General features: G+C 37.8%; 1 protein-coding gene and 2 long non-coding RNA genes across 8 annotated transcripts in view; 2 read left to right on the plus strand and 1 right to left on the minus strand.

Moving 5' to 3' along the window:
* LOC140650989 (uncharacterized) overlaps positions 1 to 10,899 on the plus strand; it is a 55,812-nt gene extending 44,913 nt beyond the window's left edge. Inside the window, exons 2-3 of the long non-coding RNA XR_012042222.1 lie at positions 9,055 to 9,194; positions 10,722 to 10,899. This is a non-coding gene — a long non-coding RNA (uncharacterized lncRNA). The remainder of the gene's footprint in view (positions 1 to 9,054; positions 9,195 to 10,721) is intronic.
* Positions 3,445 to 24,921, minus strand: part of CDC42SE2 (CDC42 small effector 2) — an 87,334-nt gene continuing 65,857 nt past the window's right edge. For all 5 annotated transcript variants that reach the window (XM_072859943.1, XM_072859939.1, XM_072859941.1 and 2 more), the window contains 3 exons: positions 11,279 to 11,380; positions 6,564 to 6,681; positions 3,445 to 6,119 (listed from right to left, as the gene is read on the minus strand). In XM_072859943.1, coding sequence (XP_072716044.1) covers positions 6,583 to 6,681; positions 11,279 to 11,380 — 201 coding nt within the window. In that variant the 3' untranslated portion in view covers positions 3,445 to 6,119; positions 6,564 to 6,582. The remainder of the gene's footprint in view (positions 6,120 to 6,563; positions 6,682 to 11,278; positions 11,381 to 24,921) is intronic.
* On the plus strand, positions 11,298 to 22,497 carry LOC140650988 (uncharacterized). 2 transcript variants are annotated; one of them, XR_012042220.1, is made up of 6 exons: positions 11,298 to 11,391; positions 14,051 to 14,154; positions 20,242 to 20,673; positions 21,386 to 21,443; positions 21,824 to 21,945; positions 22,064 to 22,497. It is a non-coding gene; the product is annotated as an uncharacterized lncRNA (long non-coding RNA). The 2 variants fall into 2 exon arrangements; XR_012042221.1 differs by lacking the exon at positions 21,386 to 21,443.

Here is a 24,921-nt window from a genome sequence, read left to right on the forward strand (position 1 = left end):
ATGTAATGGTGAGAGATTGAAACCAAAAGCCAACAGCCACTTTGTGGCACTGAAGGCACAGCATGGGTGAAACAAAGTAGATTCCTGGGAAACAATTGCCCATGACTCTGACATGCAGAGCACTGGTAGAAGACGAGCACTCCCTGAATGCTGACATCCATATATGAAGGTTTCTTACTGCTTAGCATTTTGAGGAAAAATGGCCTGTATCCATAGCGGATGGCTCACTGTTTCATACTGAAACATCTCCTACCCTCAAAGTCACTGTTGGACTGATAAAGCTTATCATGACCCTTGTATATACCAACACCTTCGTGAACTCTTGGAAAATCAGAGTATGCCAATTCCAGTGTTATCTACCAGATCTCCAGCTCTGCTCTGTGCGTGTGTCATGGCATACCAGGAGTGTCTTCCACTACAAGCCAAGTCCAAAAGTGAAGCATCCACTTCACTTGAAAGAACTGATAAACCAAACATAACACTCTACTTTTATTTTCTGCTAATAGGCTCTCTTACTATCTTGTGTCAAAAAACAGATCATCAAGTTTTTGGGAAAAAAGAGATAAATTTGGCTGTAGGCAATCCATGCCATGAAAAGCTCCCACAAATGCTTACATAGCTATGTTATAACAAATGCATGTGCCTTTTGCATGACAGCTCAATCATTCATAAATGTGGTTATACCATTCTGCATCGTATTTAAGTAAGCAAGCTTGGTATTCAGCCAATTATTGCCAACTCCACCAGCACTCTGTGTTTTCTGGGCTTAATAGGAAACCTGCTTGAAGTCTGAACTCATCATTTCTATTAGGTTGTGTGAAGGCAGAAAGTCATGTCTTGTGTGGTGGTGACAGATGGAATTAGCACCGATGGCAGAAGTGAATCATATTGCCTGAGGCTGGCTGACTCTTGGTGATGATGTAGTTGACCATTTGGCAATGTGTTCAACAGGCTCTGCGCCCCCATACAAAACAGAATAACCTGGGCAAAGCTGGTGAGCCCAATACATGGAAATAGAGCTCCTCAAAAGTGGAATTAGCTTTTCAGTAGACGTATTCACAGCCCCAGCTGCACCTAAGCTTTTTCACTAGGCTGAATGTTCTGATTTTTTTTAATTCAGAAAGCTTGATGCTTTTCCACAGCCAGGTTAAACTATCAATGTTCCCCATAACAGATTATTTCTGATCCCATGCCACTCACTCCCATGCTTACTCTGGATAAGCATTAAGAAGCTGATCCAGGTTAAAACTAACCAATTTGGTCAATAAAATAACATTTACTATTGGTCAGTACCCCATAGAGTCAGCTGAGCAGCCAAATCAGTGTCAGTGCTAGCACAAACTGTGGGAATAAGCAGATGGGACCAGTCCCAATCAGTTTTATTGGTACGCCTTTGAAGTATTTCTACTAATCATTGGCAGAGCCAGGACATCATTTTCAATAAGCTTTAATGTCACAGTCACTGTATATGGACCTACATCATTATTATTTGGGATGCTAAATACAATTAAATATTTGTCAATTTATTTATTGAGTATTGCATATTTTAAAATAATTTATAGCTGATTTAATAATTTTAAGTGATGAGGTACATATGTATGAGCACTTTGCTTCATGCCATGAATACAGTGAAAGTAAATGGGTTTTCTTCTTCTGAAATACTGAAGAGCACATGCAATTCTTCTCCATTACATAAAATGGTATTTTGGTGAGCAAATTTAAAAAGTTTAATATCTGCCAATATTGCAAAAGGTAGGACATCTATCAAGAGTGAGAAGGATGTTTTACTGTGTTTTGTCTGGTCATGTGTTTTGTTGATTTTCAAGGAATCTAGCCAGAGCTATATATTCACAGTGATGATTCAAGAAATATGGCTTGCACAGTGTTATTTGCTCAGGTTCACGATAACTTCCAGTTATGTTGGCTTATTGCGTCTATGCACAGTGATTGCTCCTAATCACCTAACAGCAAACATTGAAAGAACCATCTAAAATTTACCTATTGCTACTTCTATGCACAGATTCTTGCCAGCAGGAAATGGTTAAATTTTCATTACATGTCATTCTGGGGAATCTTGCTCACTGCTTGACAATTCCCTCACTCAGTATCTCTTAGCTTCCCAGTGGCACACATTGCATGCGCCATCAGTCTCAAGCAGGTGAACTTCTTCAGAAATAAGGTAGTGCTGTGCTGATTATCATTTTTACATCTTCTTACCATTAGTAGAATATTTTTATTGGGAAGTTGTAGCCTGTGGCTGCAACCAGCATGTTTTTATAGGCTTAATACAAAAGAAGCCTCAAACTCTCATCCCAAATACTGAGGCTGTAACATCTTTCACTCTGAAAGTGTTCTGTGTCCTGATGTAACTGTTTGTGCTCATGGGATTGCATTATACCACTAAATCTGCAATTTAGTCCAGATTTCATAATTCTATCATGTTAACAGCTGTTTTTAAGGAATAAGAAAATGTTAAAGAGTAAATAGTGCATCACAATAATAATAATAGGCATAATCGTGCATAGTCTTCTGTGATTAGCTGTGATCACAGAAAAAGGGATATAGAATAAGGAATGGGAATTTTACTGTTGAAATTCAAATAAATGCAATATTCCCAAACTGCAAAATCCAGGATCACAATCAGTGTGAAATCCTCACCAAAAGCTTTTGATCTGTGGAAATGTGTACTACCCAGGCCTCTTCCATTAACCTGTTTTCACAAATATAAAAACCTAATAAACTTCCTTTGGTAAACCCTATACTGCTTCCTACTAGTTTCAGAAGGGGACATAGTACTTTTTTGTTTTTTTAAGGCATATAAAGAAAGAAAGTACAGTCAATTAATGAAATCTTTTGAGTAGCATGCATAGAGATCTTCATAGAAGATGGAGATCAGGAAACACAGTAAAGTGCTGAAGATCTATAGAATCCTTAGGAAGCTCAAAAATCACTTTCTGTTCTCTAGGAAGGGGCCCTATTCACATGCATACACACAAAATAGGAATAGCTTTAAAAATTAGACTTTGAAAATCAATGTTGCATTTAACTCTCCCCCCCCGAAGAAAAAAAAAAAGACAAGGAATACTGAAATTGGAATAATTGTGTTGTGATGAAACATGTATTGTACTTGGTAAAAATGCATCATTATGTAGACAGGGCAAGAGTTCCTAACAACTTAATTTTCTGGATCTGAAGGGTGGGGGTTTTTTTGGTGTATCAAATCATGGCAGAGTACAGTGCTACTTGGGACCAAGACTATGTTCAGAGACTTGGTTGCTAATGCAGCACCTTCTCACTTAAAAAAGGCACAAAAAGGATGAACTGACTCATACAACTGCTTTAGGCAGCTAAACAGACTAAAGACTAGGTGTAAACAGGCTGGCTCCTTCTTTAAGATGTCAAAACCCTTTATTTTTATAGATTATTATATTAAAACATCTCCTCTTCAAGACACACCTTTGTAGACAGTACTAAGCTTCTATAACCTCAACAATTAAAGAAAAGAACCCTCTAGTTGATTGATGTCTCATGGCTTTATCTTGATCTTTCTTTCCCTTTACAACTGTCTTTTTTCCTCAACCAGCAATTTCAAGAACTTGCCATGAGCTAAAGAATTCATTATCAGTCTCTAAAAAAATTTAGTGTGAAGTTTAAAGTAGTAAATTAGTGCTTAAGGAATTTATTTGAGAGTGTTAAATATAAAAATTAATTGAGCCAAATACAGAGTAGACAATATTGTGCCTTGCAGGTATATTTAATGCAGATGTGCATAGTATGATGATTAGTTGTACAATTAAGTCTTCTACGGATCACCACAGTAATCTGCATCGCAATCAAGAAAGTAACACACATACCAGTTGCAGTCAAAAGGAAAGAAATCCTGTATATGAAGGTTTCCAATGTATTTTTTAAGAAACCTTCCCTTGAAGATCCTTGCAGAAGCCCCTGGTATACACAATAAATCAATGCAACAAAACTGCCAATAAAATTATGGTTTAATCCACTTGGCAGCAAAAGGGTCAAGTGGCATGAAAAAAACTCAAGCCTGCAAATTACTTACTGACACTAATAGGTTACTCTTCACAGAATTTTCAACACAAATTTGGCTGTAGGCTGCAAGTGTTTTTCTAATGCAAATGTAACTTATGAAAAAGAAAAAGGGTAGGCCACCAACTGAAAGAAAACATTTATTGAATCAAAGTCAATACTTTCCTTATAATATCTACAAGCCAACACTGAACTGACTTTATTCAAGAATGAACACAATGTACAAAAAAAGTATGTCTGTTATAAAAATACGTCAATTTTTTTTCCTGGCTATTGAGCTGAAAACATTTTGACAAGTGCAAGATAGGTTTGGCAAGCAAATTTAAGCCGCTATTACCAATGACAAAATTCAAATAATTTTGTAATCATCGTATATTTAAGACTCATTGATAAAGTGGCATTGGAAATGTTGACCCCTAAAAAAAAAATATATCACTGCACCGCCATGTGTTTATGCACCCAGACAATTGAACATCTTGATCTTCTGTCATCACGAATCAGTAACTTTATCAGTGAAGACTATCCAACCTAATATGAACTATTCAACCAGATAATTGACACCTACCACTGGAATACAACTTAGGAAAGGCAAACTACCTCCATGGCCCTGTATTTTGTGTGTTGTTTGCGAACTGCGAGAGAAGAGTAGGTAGGTTCATACATGTTTAAATCAACCTGACAGCTGTTGCAATGTGAAATCAGGGAAAGGATAGAAAAAGAATGAAGAATAATTTATGACAGCAATCTATATTTATGAACACATGCGTGTTTATGTATAAAAATGGATCTGACTAGGCTCAGTTATGCCTTATTTGTTTGCATGGAGTTTTTTCACATAAAAATTTAACTCAACCAGGACTCAAATCATTGACTTCTCTCAAACCACGAACAAGGAGGGGAAAAAAGGGACAATTTACAGAGATAATCTGAAAACAGTGCAATATTAAAATACAATTTCACAACGTGTGAAAGAAACATGCTTTGGAACCTGAGCAAAAGGCGTTTTACTGACTTCGTAAAAAGTCACCCTGTATGTTGTTTTCATTGGCATCTGTTCTGCCAGACTAGTATGTTGCTCTTTGCAACTTCCATGGCCCCTAAATATTTAGTACACAGAAACTGCCAACTACTTAGAGAGGTCTACTAAACTTTTCAGCTAATATTGCAGGCAGTCTGACATGCTGCTACTGGAAATGACCATACAGCCTAAAATTAAGAAAAATTGTAAAGAAGCAGCCAAACATGATGCTTTTCTTTTTTAAATAGACTAAAGCGCTTCCACAACACCTAGATACGGTACTACACTGGTTTACAGTCTCAAGGTCAGCTCTTTCAAAATAAATATACTGAACATTTACAACAAATGCCTCATGAATGCAAGCTCTCTCTTTTATTATTTCAAGACCAGTTGGATAAAAACTAAAATAAAGACATAACTCCAAAGCAGCTAAGTTACAAGTCCTTTTTCAGAAACAGGCATGACTTGGTGCCACAGCAAAATTTTTCACCAGTCTGCAGTAAGCAATTTTTTTTTTCTTCTAGCACCAAGCGGGCCACCATACAAAGCAACCTCACAAAGCATGCGGTTGTCTACTCTGGTGATTTTGTATGAAATAATCATTTGTGCTTGCAGGTCCCAGACCTTTCAAAAAATGGGTATGAATAATAGATGACTGAAGACATTAATGGAAATTCATTCATTTCTGAATTACTTGAGTGGAGAAAAGATTTAAAGACTAAAAAGCAACAGAATGTTGCGCATTAGTATTTGTGAGGGATGAGGGAAGCTAAGGTTGGTGCTTTAATTTGCCTTAAAACAAACAAAAAGCTAAAAACAATCCTAAACAGCTCTATGTCCATGATAACTGGCAGAGGCCAATGTGTGCATGCCACTGAAAGGCACGGTCGGACCAATCTGATAAATGGCATCATCAGAGCAGAACAGCAACTTTTCACTGGAGTAATCACAAAGGGTGAACAATGAGCCATCACTTCTCTTATCATGAGCACAGAAAGCAGTCACCAAGGCAAAGAGGGAACACAGGAAAGAAGATACAGGAACTCACATAAACCTGGAAGACAGAAAACACACATTAAACTGAGTTTTGAACATTCTGACTGACCATTTTCCTACTGTAACGTTGCTATTCATTGATTTAACACCATACATATTATGCTTAAATGTATGGAACTGTTGCAAAAATGGTACCCTAGTCATATCACAAAATTCTTCTGAAATTTGTTATACAACTAACTTCACTTGCAAAGATTTGCCTACAATATCATCTTAGGTATAAAACAGGCTTATGGACAGACTGATGCAGTCAGGACAATCTCTTGTTCATTGTGTAAAAAAATTAACATTCTTACATGATACTGAATTTTTTTACTCAGAAATGCATTTTAAAATTGGGCATCATAAAGAGACAGCTATTTATAGGGAGCTAATTATGAAGTAGTATGATTGTTCTTCTTACTACTACAACAGTGCCTAAAAAGCAGTGTGCAATACTTACTGGAAAGGTTTCCCCAAGGTTATCCTGCCTTTGTATCTACAAGCTGCATCTGAACATTTGCAGACATGCCACCTCCATAGCCTCCCTTGGACTGCATTTGGTTCTGAATTGAGCTGACCTGGAGACAGAAGTGAAAGGGGGACAGAGAAAACAAGAAAGGCAGTTAGTGAGCTATGGCATCTTTTTGCTTCCAATTTTATTTCCTGTTTAGGTTTGGTTTTCAAGTGCTTCTTTACCATTAAAGAAGCACTTGAAATGGTAAATTACCATTTACCATTTTGCATGAGGACATGTGCAGTGTAGGCTTGGTGGAATTTCCACTTCTGCAGGCAGCTCAGCAGGAGAGATGGAAGAACTGGTGCTGAGGCAGAAGTTTTTCCTCTCTCCCAAAGAAAACTGGCTGATTCAGGCTTTCACTGATCCGCTTGATTACTCAAAAAAATTAATCAAATCTCTTACTGGTATCCAACTCCACTCCATCTGACAAGCTACAATTTATCTTGTTATATGGAAAATGTTCTTTGCCAAGTATGATAAACCAGAGAAGCTGACACCATTATGTTAAAAATATAACAGACAACTTACAAAGTATCTGGATAGTATCGGCACTGTATGGCTAACTTCAGATAATTAAAAAAGGACTTTCTAAACCAAAAAGGAGCTTTTGGTTTGTGGAAGGTTTTTTATTTATCTATTTATGTAACAGCATACACTGCTTTCCTTAATTGCTACTATTCCTTGAAATGGCAGGGCATTTATTGCTTAAAATCATACTCAATCTATCAGCTTCCCTGGAAACAGCTTATTTGACGGTATTTTTAGCCTGATGCAAATAAGTACATAAAGAACCCCCCCACACACACACACAAAGACATGCACATCCCTCTATGGCTTTCTTTGTCTTTATCAACAAAAAGGAAGGGAATCCATAGTTCTTTCCTGCTTGTGTTGCATGAGTCAAAATAATAATCTCCAAGTGCCTGCAGGAAGACAACTCCAACCTTAAAGGTTTGGCCTTTTTCCCTCTGCACCCCAGAGCATACAGAACAAGTACACAATGAGCACGAAATAACATATTCGTTCAAGGCTACAGCTTCTGAAATTGAACTTGCAGCAAAGCCTATGCCTGCAGGGCACCACTTGCAATTATTACATGTATGCTCCTTCATAGAGACCTCCAAACATCACTAGAGAGCTGTATTAAAACAGCACTGGAGAAATATTTCCAAGTAGCTTGCACAATATTTTGCCTGTCTACAAACACAAAAGAAACATATTATTTTCCACAGCAAAGCAAAACACATGCACACACACAAAATGAATCAGCACAACCCTTTCTTATACACTGTTTCTCAAACCAATGTGAAAAAAGGGCCTGTTTTAGGATCTTTGTCTTCAACAGTATGGCGTATTGCAGTGCTGTGCAAAAGGTCTGATTCTTATGTATTTAAGCAGCGCAAAGTAAAACCATGTTCTACCTTGGCGCTTTACTCAAAGAAGTGATACAGCTGCAGCAAAACAGTGTTATAGTCACATTTTTCTTCAGAGAAAAGTGTTCAGAGCCAATACTCTAGTGGGTCTGACATCAGAGACTACAAACTCAGGAAGGAAGTGTGAAGTGCAACCACATTCATGGGGTGGCGTTTAAGAACTTTCACATTTCACCAAGATGGTCATCATCTTCACCAAGCATCTTCTGTTGCTCATTGGAACAAAAGGAGTTTAAATTCAATCTTCTTTTCCTCGGAAAATAATTAATGTACATGTAAATGTATTCACAAGAATGACTTAAGGATGGCATTAATTTCATCTGCATGAACCCTGCCTCTAGTGAAAAAGAGCTATAAAAACATCTCCAGACCACGTCACCTTCCAGCCTGACAACCTGCCTACCTGACTTTAAAATTTTGGAGAACATCAAATCAACACAAATTGCAAGGCTAAAGTGTAAATTTTTATGCGTACTTCTTCTAAAGGTTAGATTAATTTCTCTGGTACTTCAGTCACACATATAGATGTTTGTGGTAGTGGCTAAGGAAGTATCAGTCTAAAATGCAGAGGCTGTTCCACCTAAAGCAAAGAGAATGCAGCGAATTAAACGACTGCATTAACAATTCAGTGGCTGTTTTATATATGAAAACTGATATCGGAGACATACAATGTTAAAAACACTAAGCAAAAAGCAGGTCTAACCATTGTAGGCTTATAAGGTAGTATTCTTTCTGAAGCATCCTCCTTTTGAGGCAGTCTGAGCTACAAGAACAAGCACCAGGAAATGCAATTATTTTTTTTCTTCCCCAAAGATGCCATTGCCTTCCTTGGATGAAATATAACAGCAAGGTTCTTCTCTCTTATGTCTAATTTAGATAGGATAAGGATTTAAAGATTTTGGAAGGGGAAGAGGATTGTACCAATTAAAGATCATACAATCTGTTGTGCTGCGTATCTATCTCATTAATTTCCTTCTTTCCTTTCTTTCCCTCCCTTTTAGAAGTAGGAAATAGCACAGATGGTCCTTGAGAAAGAAACCAAGGGAAAACTAAGAAAAGGACGGAATACATGAAATCAGAGACTAACGTGAGGAATATGAGGCAGAACAAGAAAGCGAGAGATTTCACATGGAATATGAAGGTAAAATAAGAAAAAAAGTGATGGGAATGAGAAAGAAACAATGCACAGAGGGCTCCTACTGTTTAAGCGTACCTTTTTGACAAAGGAGCAAGGCGCTCTACAGAGAAGGCAAACAAAAAAGCAAAATATTTCAGTAGCCAGAAAACTACTGTACTCAGAATCATAAGGATATGTAATGAAGAACAATGCTGATGAAAAAAGGCACAGAGCAAACAGTGGATGAAGAACCAAATTTATATAGGAAAAGCTAATGAAATTGCAGGAGGTCCTCCTAACGTGTTCAGAAGAGAGAAGGCACAAGGAGGTTCATGAAGGAGTATAATGTCCATACAATTAAAGGAAATTAAGCAGCAGCAAAACATGTGGAGGTTAACACCATAATCTTGGAATTTACACTGCAAAGCATGAACAAGGAGAGTGGATGCAATATTACCACAGTAAGTCACCACAGAAGAGGCAGGAAAATAAGCAGTGTGGAAAAGTAGAAATTTGTGCTTCTGAAGAGAGAAAGGAAAAAAAAGGATTATTTTTTGCATACAGATCCTTTCTATCTGGGATCAGAAAAATCACTCTGGCCACTGACGCAGCACATTATCCAAATGAAAAAAAAAAGAGAGAGAAAGGGATAGCCAGTTATGAGCATTCAGAATGGAAAAGTCTATGTAGAGAGACAATAATGATTACCTACTATCTGGCGATGAATTGAATATTACACAAGGCAAAGGTGAGGGCAAGCGGGAGGAAAGTCTGAGGTGAAAGAGCAAAGCTTCAGGCAATCACCACAAACCTCACATGAGGCAGCTCAGCTGTGAGAATGAGGAAGGTTCTCACAGGAGGGATGACTGTGAGACAAAAAAAAAAAAAAAAAAAATCGCTCTCACAGGAGGGACAACAATTTAAAAAGCAAAAAGCCATGCTTTAAAAAAATAAACTGCTCACTTTATTATTTCAATTTATAATGGCTTTAAATATTGATGTGATATATTGCATTAAATAAGTAATTAGCTTTAACTGAATTTTATCAAGTTGAAGCTGTGTTTGTCCATTTAACTTGCTTATAGATATGTTAGTACAAATCAGTTCCAATCCATTATGTTGTTTCTGGGAAGATGTAGTATATTGTTTGTCATGTCAGATTTTCTAGCTTTGCCCTTCCCCAATACATATGGAGTTACAAAAGTTTTTGTCTGATCTCAATAAGCTGTAAACTAGTTGAAACTACAAATGACCTCACTTGCCTAGATTAAAAGTGTCTCTTTGTCTCTTTCCTTTACAGCTCTGCTCTCTATTGATACCTCTGACAGAACTCTTTCTTCTCCTTTGCCAAGAAGTATTTTTCATTATTATCTACATACAACCCTTTTCTAGATTGCATATTATTGACCTTAAAAACAGATCCACATTTCACATAAATACAAAGCTGTACAAAAGAAATCTATCCTTATAAGCTGATTTTCAGTATCTATCTTAGGCTCTGTTTTTCACTTTCAGAGAGACAAAAATATTTATTGCTTCTGTCATCTACAGGAAGCCACAAAACCTTGCCTGTGACATCGTTGCTTGCTCTGGAAATAATTCACACTGCAAATAGGGCTACAGCGTATAGAAAAACCTCAACAAGGACACCCAATAATATTTGTGTGCACCATAAACCAAGATAAGTTAGAGTTTTACATGAACTATACTTCAAATAGCTTAAACCATTTAAGGTAAGAAACTCAGTCAACTATAAGACACTTTAAAAAGTTTTCTCTAAAATACTCCAGTATATTTTCAAATATACCTCTGTTTTAGTTCATACATGCCATCAGAACGAATTTTTAAAAAGTATTCTACACATAGCCTGTACAATTTATACAGCATCTACTATGTATTGTCAATAAATATAGGAATTTTAAAAATTATATTCCATAATCTTGAATGCAAGTGTTTATGACTTGAATTAAGACACTAGCAGGTTGTTCTTCAGTTTTATAGAGATTCTTTGTTATAGTTGAAAGACTCATTCCTTCAGCCACAATATACATATACAGTGTTCCTGTATTCTGTCTAAGATTAAATATTCTTCAGCCGCTCATGCTTACCGAATTCATTCCACTGAATAGGTCTCCTGATCCTACATGAGCTGTGTGAACAAAGTTTGTTGGCTCCCCAATCATGCTTCGGTCAATCCGCCGTCGTCTTTTCTGAAAGGAAGGTAAAGAAACCATCTAACTGAGAGTCACTGAAAAGGCAAAAACAATGTGTCATAAATGTAAAAGTAACTGTCCATACGATATTTCATAAACTGTAAGATATTTTCATAGAGTCAAAAAGCAGAGTCCAAATCCCCAGGTTAACCAAGACATTGGTAATACTGTCCTTTGTTTTTACTTGGAGGATCTATAGCAGATCATTAGACCAGCACTGATACCACTCCTAACATTTAGGCCAACAAAACATTTGTAAATTACCTTACTACGTTCCACAGTTTATTAAGCAATATTTGCAACATTTCAAACAGTAACTTCTGCCTATATTTGTATTTAAATCATGATGTGACAGATCAAATTTGAGGTTTAGTCATTCAAAACAAGAATTAAGGATCAAAGAGCATTAGTATAGTCTATGAAACCACTGACTACAGAATTTACCATTTGCATGCCATGGGAATTTATGTCACTATTTGTAATATACTTCATGGTGATGTTCAGAACAATGCCTTGAGTTTGATCAGGGTTAGTCACAGACATCTTTACTGAACCCCGTATACTCAGATAACTTCCAGTCTGCATGGTTGTACTTCCAGTCTGCATGGTTGTAGAGTGTGAGCTGAAGGGGTGCAGTGTGATAGTAAGGCAGGATGCCAGATTAGGGACTCCGATTCCTGTGCGGTAAGACAGAAGGCAAGAATTTCTTAACCTCTGCCTCCCCCTTCTCAGAGTCACAGCTTCATTTTTTGTTAGTGTAATAACATGCAAATGAAAAACTGGAGGCAGTAAGGACTTCCTCTAATTAAAGCTGCTTTGGTTGCCTGCCTCCAGCTAAGCATTGCATTTAAAGGAATAAAATGAGAAAACCCTATCCTCATTTCTTAGGCCAGAGCCAGGGAGCTTACACAGAGCAAACCATGCAGTGTGCAGTCACCGTATGCCCGTATCCTGTATTTGAAAAAAAAAAACAACCAACCAAACAAAAAAACCCAACAAAACCCAAATAGCCGTGAAGCACAGTATGAATATCTCAATTTAAGGTGTGTCATACAAAATACAGTGTAATAGCTCAGAAACTACTTGAGCTCAATTAAAAGCTTCCCATCATCTTAAAGTTCACTCAGTCTCATTTTTAAAGGTATGTCCATTTCTAATCTGCAATGAGATCGTAAGACCACCCAGACTTGAGACACGAAGGTACATGCCTCACGAGTGGGCTAGCTGCTATTGAAACACAGCTACAGATTAAATCTTTATGAATCAGAGCCCACAACTATGAGAATACATCACTGGGTTTAGCCAGCAAGTACAAAACACGTTTAATCCTTTCCTGTACCTTTTCCCTATTACTAAAACCAGATTTCAGTAGGTTTCAGAACCTTACAGCATCATATTAATAGCTGGGGTGAGGAGAAACACATAAAACACTCCCATAGAAACAGCAAAACAAAATGACCTGATCTATGCCAAAACTATTAGTGAATTCTCTACTCCCAACAAATTTGACAAGATCAGTCAAATAAAATAATCGTGGCTATAAAAACATCTTCATGTTTTTTGTAGTTTGAGGGCTTTCACAGAGAAAATGTTTATGGAAATTAACCTAGAAGTCTCAATCACAGAAAATGTTAGTAGAGTTCACAGAGCCATAAATAGCCACAACAGAATCTATTACCATGTCCTGCCAATGCATTAATATTTCAATCTGGAAGTCAAGCTCACTTATACATCCAGCAAATGATTTCTTCAGTTATGCATGATATCAGCTAGTAAAGTATACATGACTAACTTGGGGGAGAGACCCCACACCAGGTTTATGCTTCCACTGGATAAGAACTGCTCATCTGACATGTTTCAGGACAAGGAGCATCTCCACCAAGTGCAATGATTATTTTAAATGCACATTGCTGTATTTACACAATATAGTATTGTAACATGCTGTGACTCTGACACAGAAAAAAGCTCTAGAGAAGCTCTATGAAACACACCACTCCCATTAAAACACTTAACATTGTTTCAAGTCTGCAGTAATTGCCCCTCTCCCCCTTTAAAAAAAAATAATGGCCAGAGTCAGATTCATTTATATGTCTAAACAATACATCCATGACTTCTTGGTTTTAGTAGTTTTGAAATGCAGGGTTTTGATGCAGAGAAAATGTAGACAATCTCAAAGCTGTTGGAATTTTTTGTTTATTTGTTTTGCAAACAACCAAACTCTTTCTTTGGGCAACTCAACTTATTTTCCTCCTTTACTTGTTGCTAGGCTCACCAGCATGCCAGTAACAGAATTAGAGCGCTGTCTCTTGTGAACGACTGTGAATGATTCTCTGCTAATCATCAGCTAGTCAACCAGTAACCACTAGTTAAAGTGAATCATCATCAAATCCTGTTTCTTATCTTAAGCAAGTTTCTTATCAGAGGCCATCAGCCAGTTACACCCTGGCATGTGCCCACTGATGTGATCTTCTTGAAGCAATGGGACAGTATTTAAATGCTCTGCTATATTAAGACCACAAAGTAGTTCACTCTGAAAGCAAATCAAATGTTTTTTTGCTGCAGGAGAACTCAGTTTGCATTTACATTCATGTTTTAGCTTGGATCATGAGTATGCTTCTGAAGCAACTTTGCCAGTCCCCATTTACTGTGCTTCAATTTTAATTTCAGAGTAATCTTGAAGTGTTCAAATTAGACTTCTCTTGGGTGAATCTGAACTGGAAGACTAGCTGATGCACTCCCATTGCTAATGGACATTGAGGCCAACGGACCAGGTGAGCCAGTCTGAAGCAGACCACAAAAGACATCTAATGCACATCATGGTGCCCCAAGACCAACTGTTCTGCTCTACTACATAGTTGCTCCTACTAGGATGTGCCATTTCCATAGACACAGCCTCAGCCAGAAGCAAAATGACCAATTAGCATGGGTGAACAGATGTGGGGAGGACTGTAAACAGTCACCTCTTTTTGAGGAATGTAACACAGGAGACAGGAGTAGGGGAGCATGCCTGGAAAGGTTACAAAGCTTTTACAGAGGACACCATGAACATTAACTTTGCTGGATTTTATAGTGAAGTTGTATTTTCTGAGGCCCTGTATCTGTAAGAATACATGGAATACCATTGTTCTATAAACAATAAGAATTACCAGATTGATTCTTCAGAAAATTTAGTATATTTAATTTGAAAGAAGCTGAGAAGCAGCACATTCATTTCTTACTTAAGAAGAAATGAATTGTACCATTATGCTCATTTCCCTCTGTGTATCACTTGTGCATTTCCATGCTTGTTCCTAGTGCAAGTCATGTGCCTGAGCTGACAGAGCCCAGTGAAATGAATTCCCGCTAGCCTTCACCCATGCCCCAAACTCCACTTGATAACATAGCATAAGTAATTAGCCTTAGAATATAAATATACACCACTAACCATTGTAGTAATGAGATCTGACTATAAAGGTGATCTATAAAGCACCGCATGTTTATGATGCTAATGCAAAGGACTTCAACATACACACACCTGACTATTTCTATCATCTAAAGGTTTGTTTTAAAGATCTTTCTGACAGAACACATGTATGTCCCAACTCTGGCAGCCTAACTGCAGTGAGACCCTATGTCCTGTATCTGTGTTTCTTGTGGATGTTTTCTTAGCAGGGGGGAAGTAGAAGAAAGCTCACATTATGATTAGCTAACTTGTCTGTTATCTTTCTTGTTAGTTTGGGTAAAGTTACTGAGACATTTGGTATCAATGGACAAAAAGTTTAAAATCTGAATGGTAGTATTTGACACCCCCCCCCCCCCTTGCCTTGTCCCAAGGCACTTCCCCTTTACTAACAGGTGAAGGGGTGGCAAGGAGCACAACAGAGGTGAGATGAGAGGAAAATACCTGTAAAGGGATCCTGGAAATGGAATATGAAATGTCATCATTTAATGGCTTTACTTAGTTTGTACTGCAGAATTTGGATTGCAAAGTACACACCAGGTAATTTTTACACCATGAAAAGAATAATCTTTAAACAGAAGTAGAAGAGATGCAGGTTTGTGTGTTAAATGCTTGAGAGGAATGGAAGCAGTCTGAGTACCCATCTCAGAAGCTTTGCTTTGAACATATACTAGATGCAATGAAACTGGATCACAGTTACCATAGTAATGAAGTAAAGAATTGATGTCTCTTCTATTCTTAATCTGCGAGTGATGCTTTGCATCCACACAGGGTAGCATGTCTTTTGAAGTACAAGATCAGAATTCAGAAAGCCACCAACAGTTGCATCACAAAGAAATTATTTTAACCCTGCAAGTTTCTTGAAACTTTTAACAAATGGTTTTAAACTTCTGTTTAAAAAAATTAAACTAGTTATACCATGTATTCCACCTGCCCTTCAGCAAAGCCACAAGCATTTTATTGAAACACCCTTTTCATAGTTCAAAAAATTACTTATTGCAAGAAATTCAAAACTGTAATTTGTTTCTTTAAACAAATAATTGCCACTGATAGGTTCAGAGGCATGTAAAATTCCCTTTTTATTCCCCTCTATTTTTGGCTTGCAGGGAAGAAGTGATCTTTTTTGACTATCTCTAATTTTTGTACAGAGGCCGAGCTGCACTTCTCTAGCTCAAGCCACTTCATAGTGATGGCAACAGTTCTGAATTAGAGAAGTTCTCTGTCTGTATATATACATATAAAAAAAGAAAGGTTTTGGAAATTTTTCTCCTTTGCAGGGTTATGCATCCCTCTCTGCCCTTCATGACAGGCCCTCTCAAAAAAAGAAAAAGACAAGACATGCAGAGTAACATCAAGGTCTCAAATATATCAGAAACTATTTCAGTGATGTCACTTGGATCCTAGCAGGCTGATCATTATTTTTCTGGAAGCTGCTAAAAGGAGAAGTTGCAAGTGAAGTCAAACAGAATATCATACAAAGGTACCCCAAAGTCAAGTACCAACCTACATATGGTGGGGATCAAAAGCAAAGAAACCTTTTCTGTTTAGCTGGCAGAAAAGCATGTTCTGCTAAATCTACACCAGATTTTTTGAGAGAGCTGCTAGATACATATCCCAAGTCTAAGTCTGAGTGAAATGTAAGTGACACGCAGAACTTCAAAGGACCCTGCAACACAAAAGCTTGCATAGATTTGACCTGCGTAAGGCTCCATCTCAGCCCCAGTCAGCCCTCAAATGGAAGTGGTATTGCAGGTGCAGATAAAGAATGTCCTTTCTAAGCATAGAGTGATACATGGTGGAAAGTGAAGAAATTGAGAGGGGATGATAAGTTATTGCCATACTGCAAACATGCAGAGTTTCTGAAAACAATGCTTCTTTATTAAAATTCCCTCATATGGCACTTTTCTCCTACCACCTACCATTTAATTCATCTCTACTTTACACACAAGAAAAACTGCCAACTCTTTCCCACACAGCATTGCTCTTTACCCAGCTGTATGTTGTCCTGGCTTTTTATATCTTAGGATCTCAGTCAAGCAAACTGTAAGAAACCAGGCTACAGAATACCTGCTGCCCCCAATGCGAGCCTACTAACAGGGAACAAACAGAGCACGTCTACACTAGCAACAAATTAGTGGCAGGGGCAGACTGGAACTTTGCACCTCACATTAAGAATAACAAATTTTGGTATTTAAGTCACAAGCAGTAAATCCTTGTTCTGATCATTATTCTCTAAAACTAACACAGATACAATTGCTTTTCTATTGAGGAGAACATTTTATTATTAATATCATCAAGCTATCACAAGGCACGGATAACACTTTCCTATCGCTAACTTTGTAACATTTACCAAAATATTACAAGTGTCATTTTTCATTACTGTGCTTCCATATATAAAGTTTTGTCTTATTTTATATGCATTAAAAATATATTGCACATAATATATTTACGTATTACATAACAATACATATTAATATATCATAGATGGCATTTCAAGGCATTTTTTTGTCACTTCATATTTATCTGTGTTCCAAGAAATGTAGGGCACAGTAAACTATATTAGAAAGGAAACAGCATGCTGATCTGATCTATCTGGTCTAATCTTGTGCAACATGTTTCCAACCAGATCCAAATCAATATGAAGAGATCCATATATAAAATGGCAAGTGATGCACCTTCCTTTTTTTGACACAGTTCTTTTTGTCTTTCATTCTAACTATCTGTAGAAGAGGAACTTTGGTTCAAATTTGCCATAATTTCTCCTTATTCCACAAGACTATCTATTATTTTTCATGACATGTTATTTTGGCTTCTCTGTTATTTCAATACAAAATTTGTAAGCTTACCACAAAGACTCACATGCGGAAAATTTAAGAAGGGACATTTATTGAGGCATGATCCCTGTGCTTTATAGTCTCCCTTTCTGAATAAAACGGTGAGAAACATCTTTCGTATTTTAACTTCAAAACAGCCTTGATACATAATCAGGGAAAAACAAAACAAAACACCATGCTTAGCACCTCATCTGATGCACAGTAAAAGCATCAACTTCCCGAGATTAATTTTCCAGTCTTGTATCAGTCTCTTCTCTAATTTCAGACTATTTTTTTAAAAATTAATCCTTTAAGAGGAGTGCAGATTGTGTAAATCAAGGTATTCATAAGATTCCACATTAGACTGGGCTATTGCAGCAGCATCTGAGGCTTCAGTGGGCCCCATTCACCTGCGAGGATTGCCTTAATCGAGTCAGCAATGCTTACTGCTGGCTTGCAGGCTCAGTAACCTAGCTAAGACAAAAAATAGTTTTTCCCTTTTCTTAAATGATTTTCGTATATGTCATAAAACAGGCTTATCTTTCTTGGCAAGAAGATAACTAAAGAACATTTAATACCTCTCTGAAGCCTGCTTCAAGACTTAATAAATGTACTTGCTAACTCCCTACTGGGAAACTCCCCCTGGTGAACAGAGAAGTGAAGGATCCATCTGGATGCTATGAAGAGTTGCTTTGTAGAATGAGTTTCTGTGGTCAGAGAATGACCACTTACATTTATTACCTCCAAAAATGTTGCTCTTTTCAAAGTGGAAAGATTACTGAATTCACAAACACTAGAAAGTTACACAGCTTTTAAACTTGTCTCCACAACATCAGGGTCAGTTTTTCAGACTGCTCAGTCACTGCTATCTCAGACATTCAAATGTCATCAAATACAGTAAGAAGCAATTCACTCTCTACAATGGCTTTTTGCAAGCTTGACTTTCAAATAACAGCAGGGTAATTTGAACATAATGAAGTATAACAACTTTTAACCACATCATCTAATCCTTTGCCACACTAAGAGATCTAGAGTTAATACATCTTTCCACACTAAAACAATCCAAATCCTAAACTCTCCTAAAGTAAAATAAATCCCAGTAGAGCCACCACAACTGCTGTTCTTATGGTAGACAGGACAAATGCAAACAAGAAATACACTCTTGGTTCTCCTCTGTACCTGCCTAATGCATTTGTTTTCATGATTAGGAGCTAGTCTCTTCAAACATCCAAAACTGTATGGATGCGCTATCAAGACAGTGATAGGCAAGTATGTGATTTGCTTTTTTTTTTTTTAAATAGGAACTATCAGATTTATATGGAGGCTCACAGCTATTGTGTTTGACGTTCTTTCACAAATAACCCTCAAACAGCAACCCTTTTTTGAAAAACTTCTGTTACCATTCATTCTAGTGTTAATTTTGGGCTAACCCAATGCAAAAGGCAAGCTCTTTTAATCTGCTAATTTACTCTCTGGGATCTTCTCCACCAATCAAGATAGGCGTTTAATAACTTTTCCCTGAGGACAAAGTGATGTATTAAACTTTTCAATCATATAACTCTGTTGAATTAGAGCTGTTTGCTAGCTTTGTATTCAATAACTCAGCTGAAACTTCAAAAGCAGTGCAGGCCAAAGATAAAACTAAGATAGAAATCTAAGGAAAGGATTTAATCAAAGACAAGACAGTCAACCATTTCAAGGTGGGGGATTTGGATGGTTACAGGAGAAACTAAAAGAGAGAAAACACCATTTTATTTTCCTTCTTTGATGTCTCCTACTCTTTATATCTACTCTGAAAAGAGCACCAACAGCAAAAGAGTCTCTATGCTGTGCCACCCAGCTGATCCTCCACATGCTAACACACAGGAAGAGCTAGGTACTCTCTCAGAATAGGAAGTATCAGATCACCCTGTAGAGGTGGCTTTCTGTCCTCCCACATACATGCTGTTCTGCTCTCTGATGTGCACAGGATGGCTGTCTATCTCTCAAGACAAGCTGTGGTCTGAGTAACATGTTTGGGTTCCCAATATTGACCCATCCAAATTACCTAAAAAGGTCTTAAAGAGTGTCTTCCATCAAACCCTACATAAAGGGGCTGCAGGGGCAAGGGTGTCCCTTGTATTTGTTTTTGTGCATCATGTGTTTAAGATGCATTTCTCCACACTTTCCTCCCTAATTAGGAACCTAGAGACCCACATTAAAAACAACAAAAGGCATGTACACGTGTAAAGCTGGAATGCTAATATACTCCCATCTCTAGCAACTGGATCGTTATGTAGCAAACTAGTACTGTGAAACCAATGGCTGGATGTATAGGGTCATCATATAGCCAGTATGATATTTTTGAAGAAGAGGCTGCACTCCTCCTAAACATTTCCCTGAATATTGGGTACTCTTCATTTTCCAGCTTTTTAAACCCATGAGCTTACACTGCCAACTCCAACATTTATACAATCTGCAAGTACTATACAAAAAGTTGATGAAATTAAAGGGACACCATCCCCAGTGATGTTAAAATTCCAGTCAGGCACTAGCATATGTTTAAAGTTTTAATATTTAATTTAATTTTTGAACAATAAAGTGACACTGACTATATTGAACTGCAGGAGACCACATGCTCTCTGAAAAAGCAAGGACGAAGAACTAGACCTTTACATTTCAAATGCCTTACGTGAAGAAGTCTACCATACAGAAGAAACACAGAGAAGCACAACTAAGATAATACGCAAGATAAATTAAAATGCTAGCCACTCCCTCCAAACCACCATATTTCAGTGACAGATTTATTCTAAAGCAGTAACGTGTGGTATCAAAGCCCAGCATAATGACGTTCTGACCAGCACTGTGATCTTCATCAACTGGGAAGCACCAAAGCTGCTACCGTTACTAACACATTTTTCTCAGTCCCTTACCTGAGCAGTTTCTAGCAGATTGCTTAAAGAGTCTTGATTGCTTATGGATCTTACAAACTACAGCTTCATCAGAACAGAAGCAGGAAGAAACGAGCACAGGTTTTCAAGCCAGCTCTTAAGCAAGAGGTAAGTAGCAGGCCTCCAGCACACTCAGCTTTCATCAAGTTTTCCAAAAATCCAGGATGCTACCTGACTTGTCTAGCTAAAGGAAAGTTAGGAAATTGAGACAAAGGATTGAAAAGAGGTAAGTTTTTAAATAATGTAAGCTGTTATAATTAGCATCCACTAAATTGATTATCAAATGTACACTGGATTTAGCCTTTAGGCAAAATCACTTGACATTTACTGACTCAACTGGCAAAAAAGAATGAGCAAATCTGGTCGTTTTCTGAACTCCTGAGCAAAGGAACTAGCAGTTCCATTCGTATTTAGAAAAAGACAGAAGTAAAGGGAAAATAAAAGAATCTAAAATGGCAGAGAGGCTGACTTTATAAAATCTTCCAGACTGATTTTAAGTACAGCTTCACATCAAATTAATCTATTTTGTAAATGAATACCTCGAACTGGATTGCATATTATAATCTCAAACAGCTCCTTTGCTTTTAGCAAATTCAGCACCTTCCTGAATCTTTTGAAGTGTATGCTTTGATCTGTTTACCCAATATTCCATTAGATTATGATGGTGTTAGTCATCACATGACAAAACTGGCAATTGTAGCCTATGTTTTCTAAATAAACAGGAAAATTTGCCAGATGAGGTCAAATGACTCTGAAAGACAATAGGTCTTTTAAGAAATGTGTTTAGCTCACACATTAAAGGGAACTTGTTCCATTCCAGATGCTTAAACCAACTTTAAGTCACATGGTAAATCAGAATCCATTCCTTGGTGTAGCTAGTAAGTACTATCCTTTTCAAAATACACACTAGCACAATTTTAAGATGACATTTACAACTTGTAACTTGGCTGTCACATTATACCATGAACTAACTTCTCTTTCCAGTAAGTTCATTTTCATTACTTTTGGTGATTAATGCCTCTAACATAATTTAAAAACCAAAACAGTCATCTAAGATACTAATATTGGTTTTCTACTCTAGCAACCATACTTCTTTAATGTCTTTAGACAGACTATGCAGTCTGATTGTAGAGTAACAGGTAATTAACCAATGATAAGGACAGCAGGGCATGATGAAAGGAACAAGTCTGTGATCCTGGCTTGTGGTATCTGAGCAAAAAACAGAACTTAGCATTTAACATATACTCTTCTCTTATAGTTGCCAAGCTGTGTAACTTTCAACATGTTATGTTGCTTGGATCACGTGCTTATTACCAGCCCACACAGCTGGAAACAAAGTTTATCACTGCACCTTTTGGAGGGTCCAGAGCTGTGACACAGGTAAGGGACAAAAACTCTGCTGCACATGGTATAGAAGGAGAGACGGAAAGAGTGGGTTTGTTCACCCTTAAGAAGAGACATCTGCTTGTGGTCCTAATGGTCTTCCACTACTTAACAGGAGGGTACAGAAGACAGAGACTTGGAGGTGCACAGTGATAGTATAAGAAGCCACAACCTGAAGCTGCAACACAGAAAATACTGATTAAATAATAATTTTAAAAAAATTGTTATGTAGGTGGTCAAACACTGGACTAAGAACCCAATGAATCTGAATGTCCATCCTTGGAGATCCCCAGAACACAACTGGACATGGCCCTGCGAAAGCCAGTCTAGTTGGTTCTGCTTTGAGTAGGTGCATTGCACTAGATGGCATCCAGAATTCTCTTGCCACCTAGATTATTTTCCAAGTCTCTAACTTCAGCTGATGATGAAGAGGAAGAATGTAGATTGGGCTGGAATTGACTTTGCTTTAACACAGATGCAGTATATTCTCCCCAGTGATCAAAATCGTAATGTTAAAAGATACAGATTAAACAAATGATATAAAGATACTCCACAATACAAACTCTCTGGAAATTTCTAATAGCGTCTTAAAAAAAGCAAATTCCAAAGTCCTGATAACGATACATTGTGAACTGCATCATGTTGAGGTCTCTTTCCTTTCACTCGCTGACCTTTTCCAACAAGAACACAGGAAATACTTGAAATGTCATCTGGCATGATGAGAGCTGTAGTTTTCTAGAGGACATGTGTCAGGATTACAACATGTAGCCCCTCCTGCTCAGCCAAATGAATGTCTGTCCCATCCCTGTGTCATCGCTGTGTTGTCGTCGTGTCCGTCCCGCCCCCCCCCCGCTGCTACAATACAAACAAAAGCTTCGGGTGTCCTTAAGTGCACTGCATATTGAAATTATTTTGTTAAGAAATAATATTTCATGCTTGCAAATCCTATAGTAAGACTTCCCAGAGCTAGCTGTCTAATATAAACAGGTTTGTTATGTCCTGCGTATGCAGGTGTCTGCACACATTTGCATCTATATGGAAGCATACCTGTTGTGTTAAGATACATTACGTACAAGCCTTCTGTAATCCTATGTACACTCTGTATAATCTTCTAAATCAGAATGATATGCACATACCAAACTCCATTACAGAAAAGTACAAGATCAAAAAATAAACTGAAATGTTACCTCTGAACAGGTAGTAGCCACTGCCAGATACAGGATCCTCAGTCACACTCACCATACAAAACCAATCACTTAGTAAGTCTAACACTTTCTCTGGACCAGCGAGTTAAAACATCTACTGGTCTGAAGAATAGCTCTAAACGCATTGTCACACATGCTCACAAGCAGCAGTTTGGTACTGCACACTGTGATTCACCTTCGACTATGACAACAAATCAGGGTGCACGTGGTATTTTCAGAAAACCTCCACATGCAACTCATAGTAGTTCCCTTACTGGGAGAAGATGGATCTTCAGGAGTTATGGCACTGATATTTTTTAGCAGGAGGATTCACAGGTAGAAGCTCTAGTACTTGTGCCACAGGCAAAAACAAAGCCACAATATTTAATAATATCCTCAAGAGTCAACAAACACACACACAGTGAATCCATCAGCTTTTAAATACCTGTGGGAATGTCATTTTAGAAGCTTGACATTAGTTTGCCCAAATAGCAGCAGCTTCTTATTTGTTTATATACATATGCAATGAAATAGCTAAATATTCACCTGGCTTTCTAGTGGTGTACTGTACTACTTACTTCTCAGTGAAGTTTTATCAAAATGAACTTGCTTTGAATGAAAATACTTTCTTTTTTTTGTACAAATCCTTCTTTAAGGGAAGTAATCCCATCACAGTTTTGTGTGTGTCAGGTCCATGAGACACACTGCTGACTGCTGACCTTTCTGGCAATCTTCCCATTGGCATTTCCTTGCTAAGCTATTTGTCTCCTGTGTGAGCTCATCATTATCTCTGGGTTCTCCTGGCTGGCATGCCTCTCCAAAGGCATCCTGACCAGTTACCTCATCAACATATGAGCGCTGTCACATGGCCTCAGGCACCCTGTTCTGCAGTGGGGAGAAGCATTCATAAACAAGGAATCATGAATTTGCTTCAGTGGCCATCCCACTTCTTGCTCCTGTGAGGACTTCTGCAAAGCTCCCAAATTTGACTGTCAGGGTTGGAAATCTGTTCATCCAGTTCATTTTAGGTAAGTCACTGGAACAAGTGCATCCCAAAATACATTACGATGTAGTCTGTCTTTGCTTGCTATTGAAACAGCAAAGCAAAAAGGAGTTACAACCTACACAAGGGAAGCAGGAACAGCCTCCCATATTCTTTCCATACTATGAAAAATAGTCACACATTTGAAAGGTGATCCCACTAGTGGATGTGGAAATGATGGCATTATACACAAAATAAAAAAGAAAAAAAGACAATATAACAAGCATCCAAGACAATTTAGCAATGGATGGCCCAGTAGATATTTTAGGGATGCTTAGATGCCGAGCCCACACACAGCATGGCTAGGAGCATCTCTGGAAGAGTACTCTACCAGCAACTCTTCAGAAATGTTCAAATCAACAGATGCGCTCAGACTTAAAATAGCTTTCTGTTCAGCTTTTGACATATTCAGAATAGTATCTGACACAGAGCAGCAACACAAAAGCCTGTGCCCAAAGTGTGGCAAATACCCGCAAAAGATGGGAGGGAAGTTGTTCTGGAGCTAATTAACAAGTCCCAACAGAAGCATGGGGGCAAAGGAAGAGCAACATGGTGTGCCATTGCAAATCTGTAGGCTTGAAAGACAGACAATGAAGAGAAAAGGCCATTCTGAGGGAAAACTTCTATTCAAGCACTGTATTCCTACCTATTTCAGTTCAACAAGGAACATAAAAAAGAAGTCCTTTCAAGCAGTGTTCTGCTTTCCCTGGCCGAACAAAGGAATCCTTGCTGCCTTGTCCAACCTCC

The sequence above is a fragment of the Ciconia boyciana genome, chromosome 4, assembly GCF_034638445.1.
Source record: "Ciconia boyciana chromosome 4, ASM3463844v1, whole genome shotgun sequence".
Taxonomy (NCBI): domain Eukaryota; kingdom Metazoa; phylum Chordata; class Aves; order Ciconiiformes; family Ciconiidae; genus Ciconia; species Ciconia boyciana.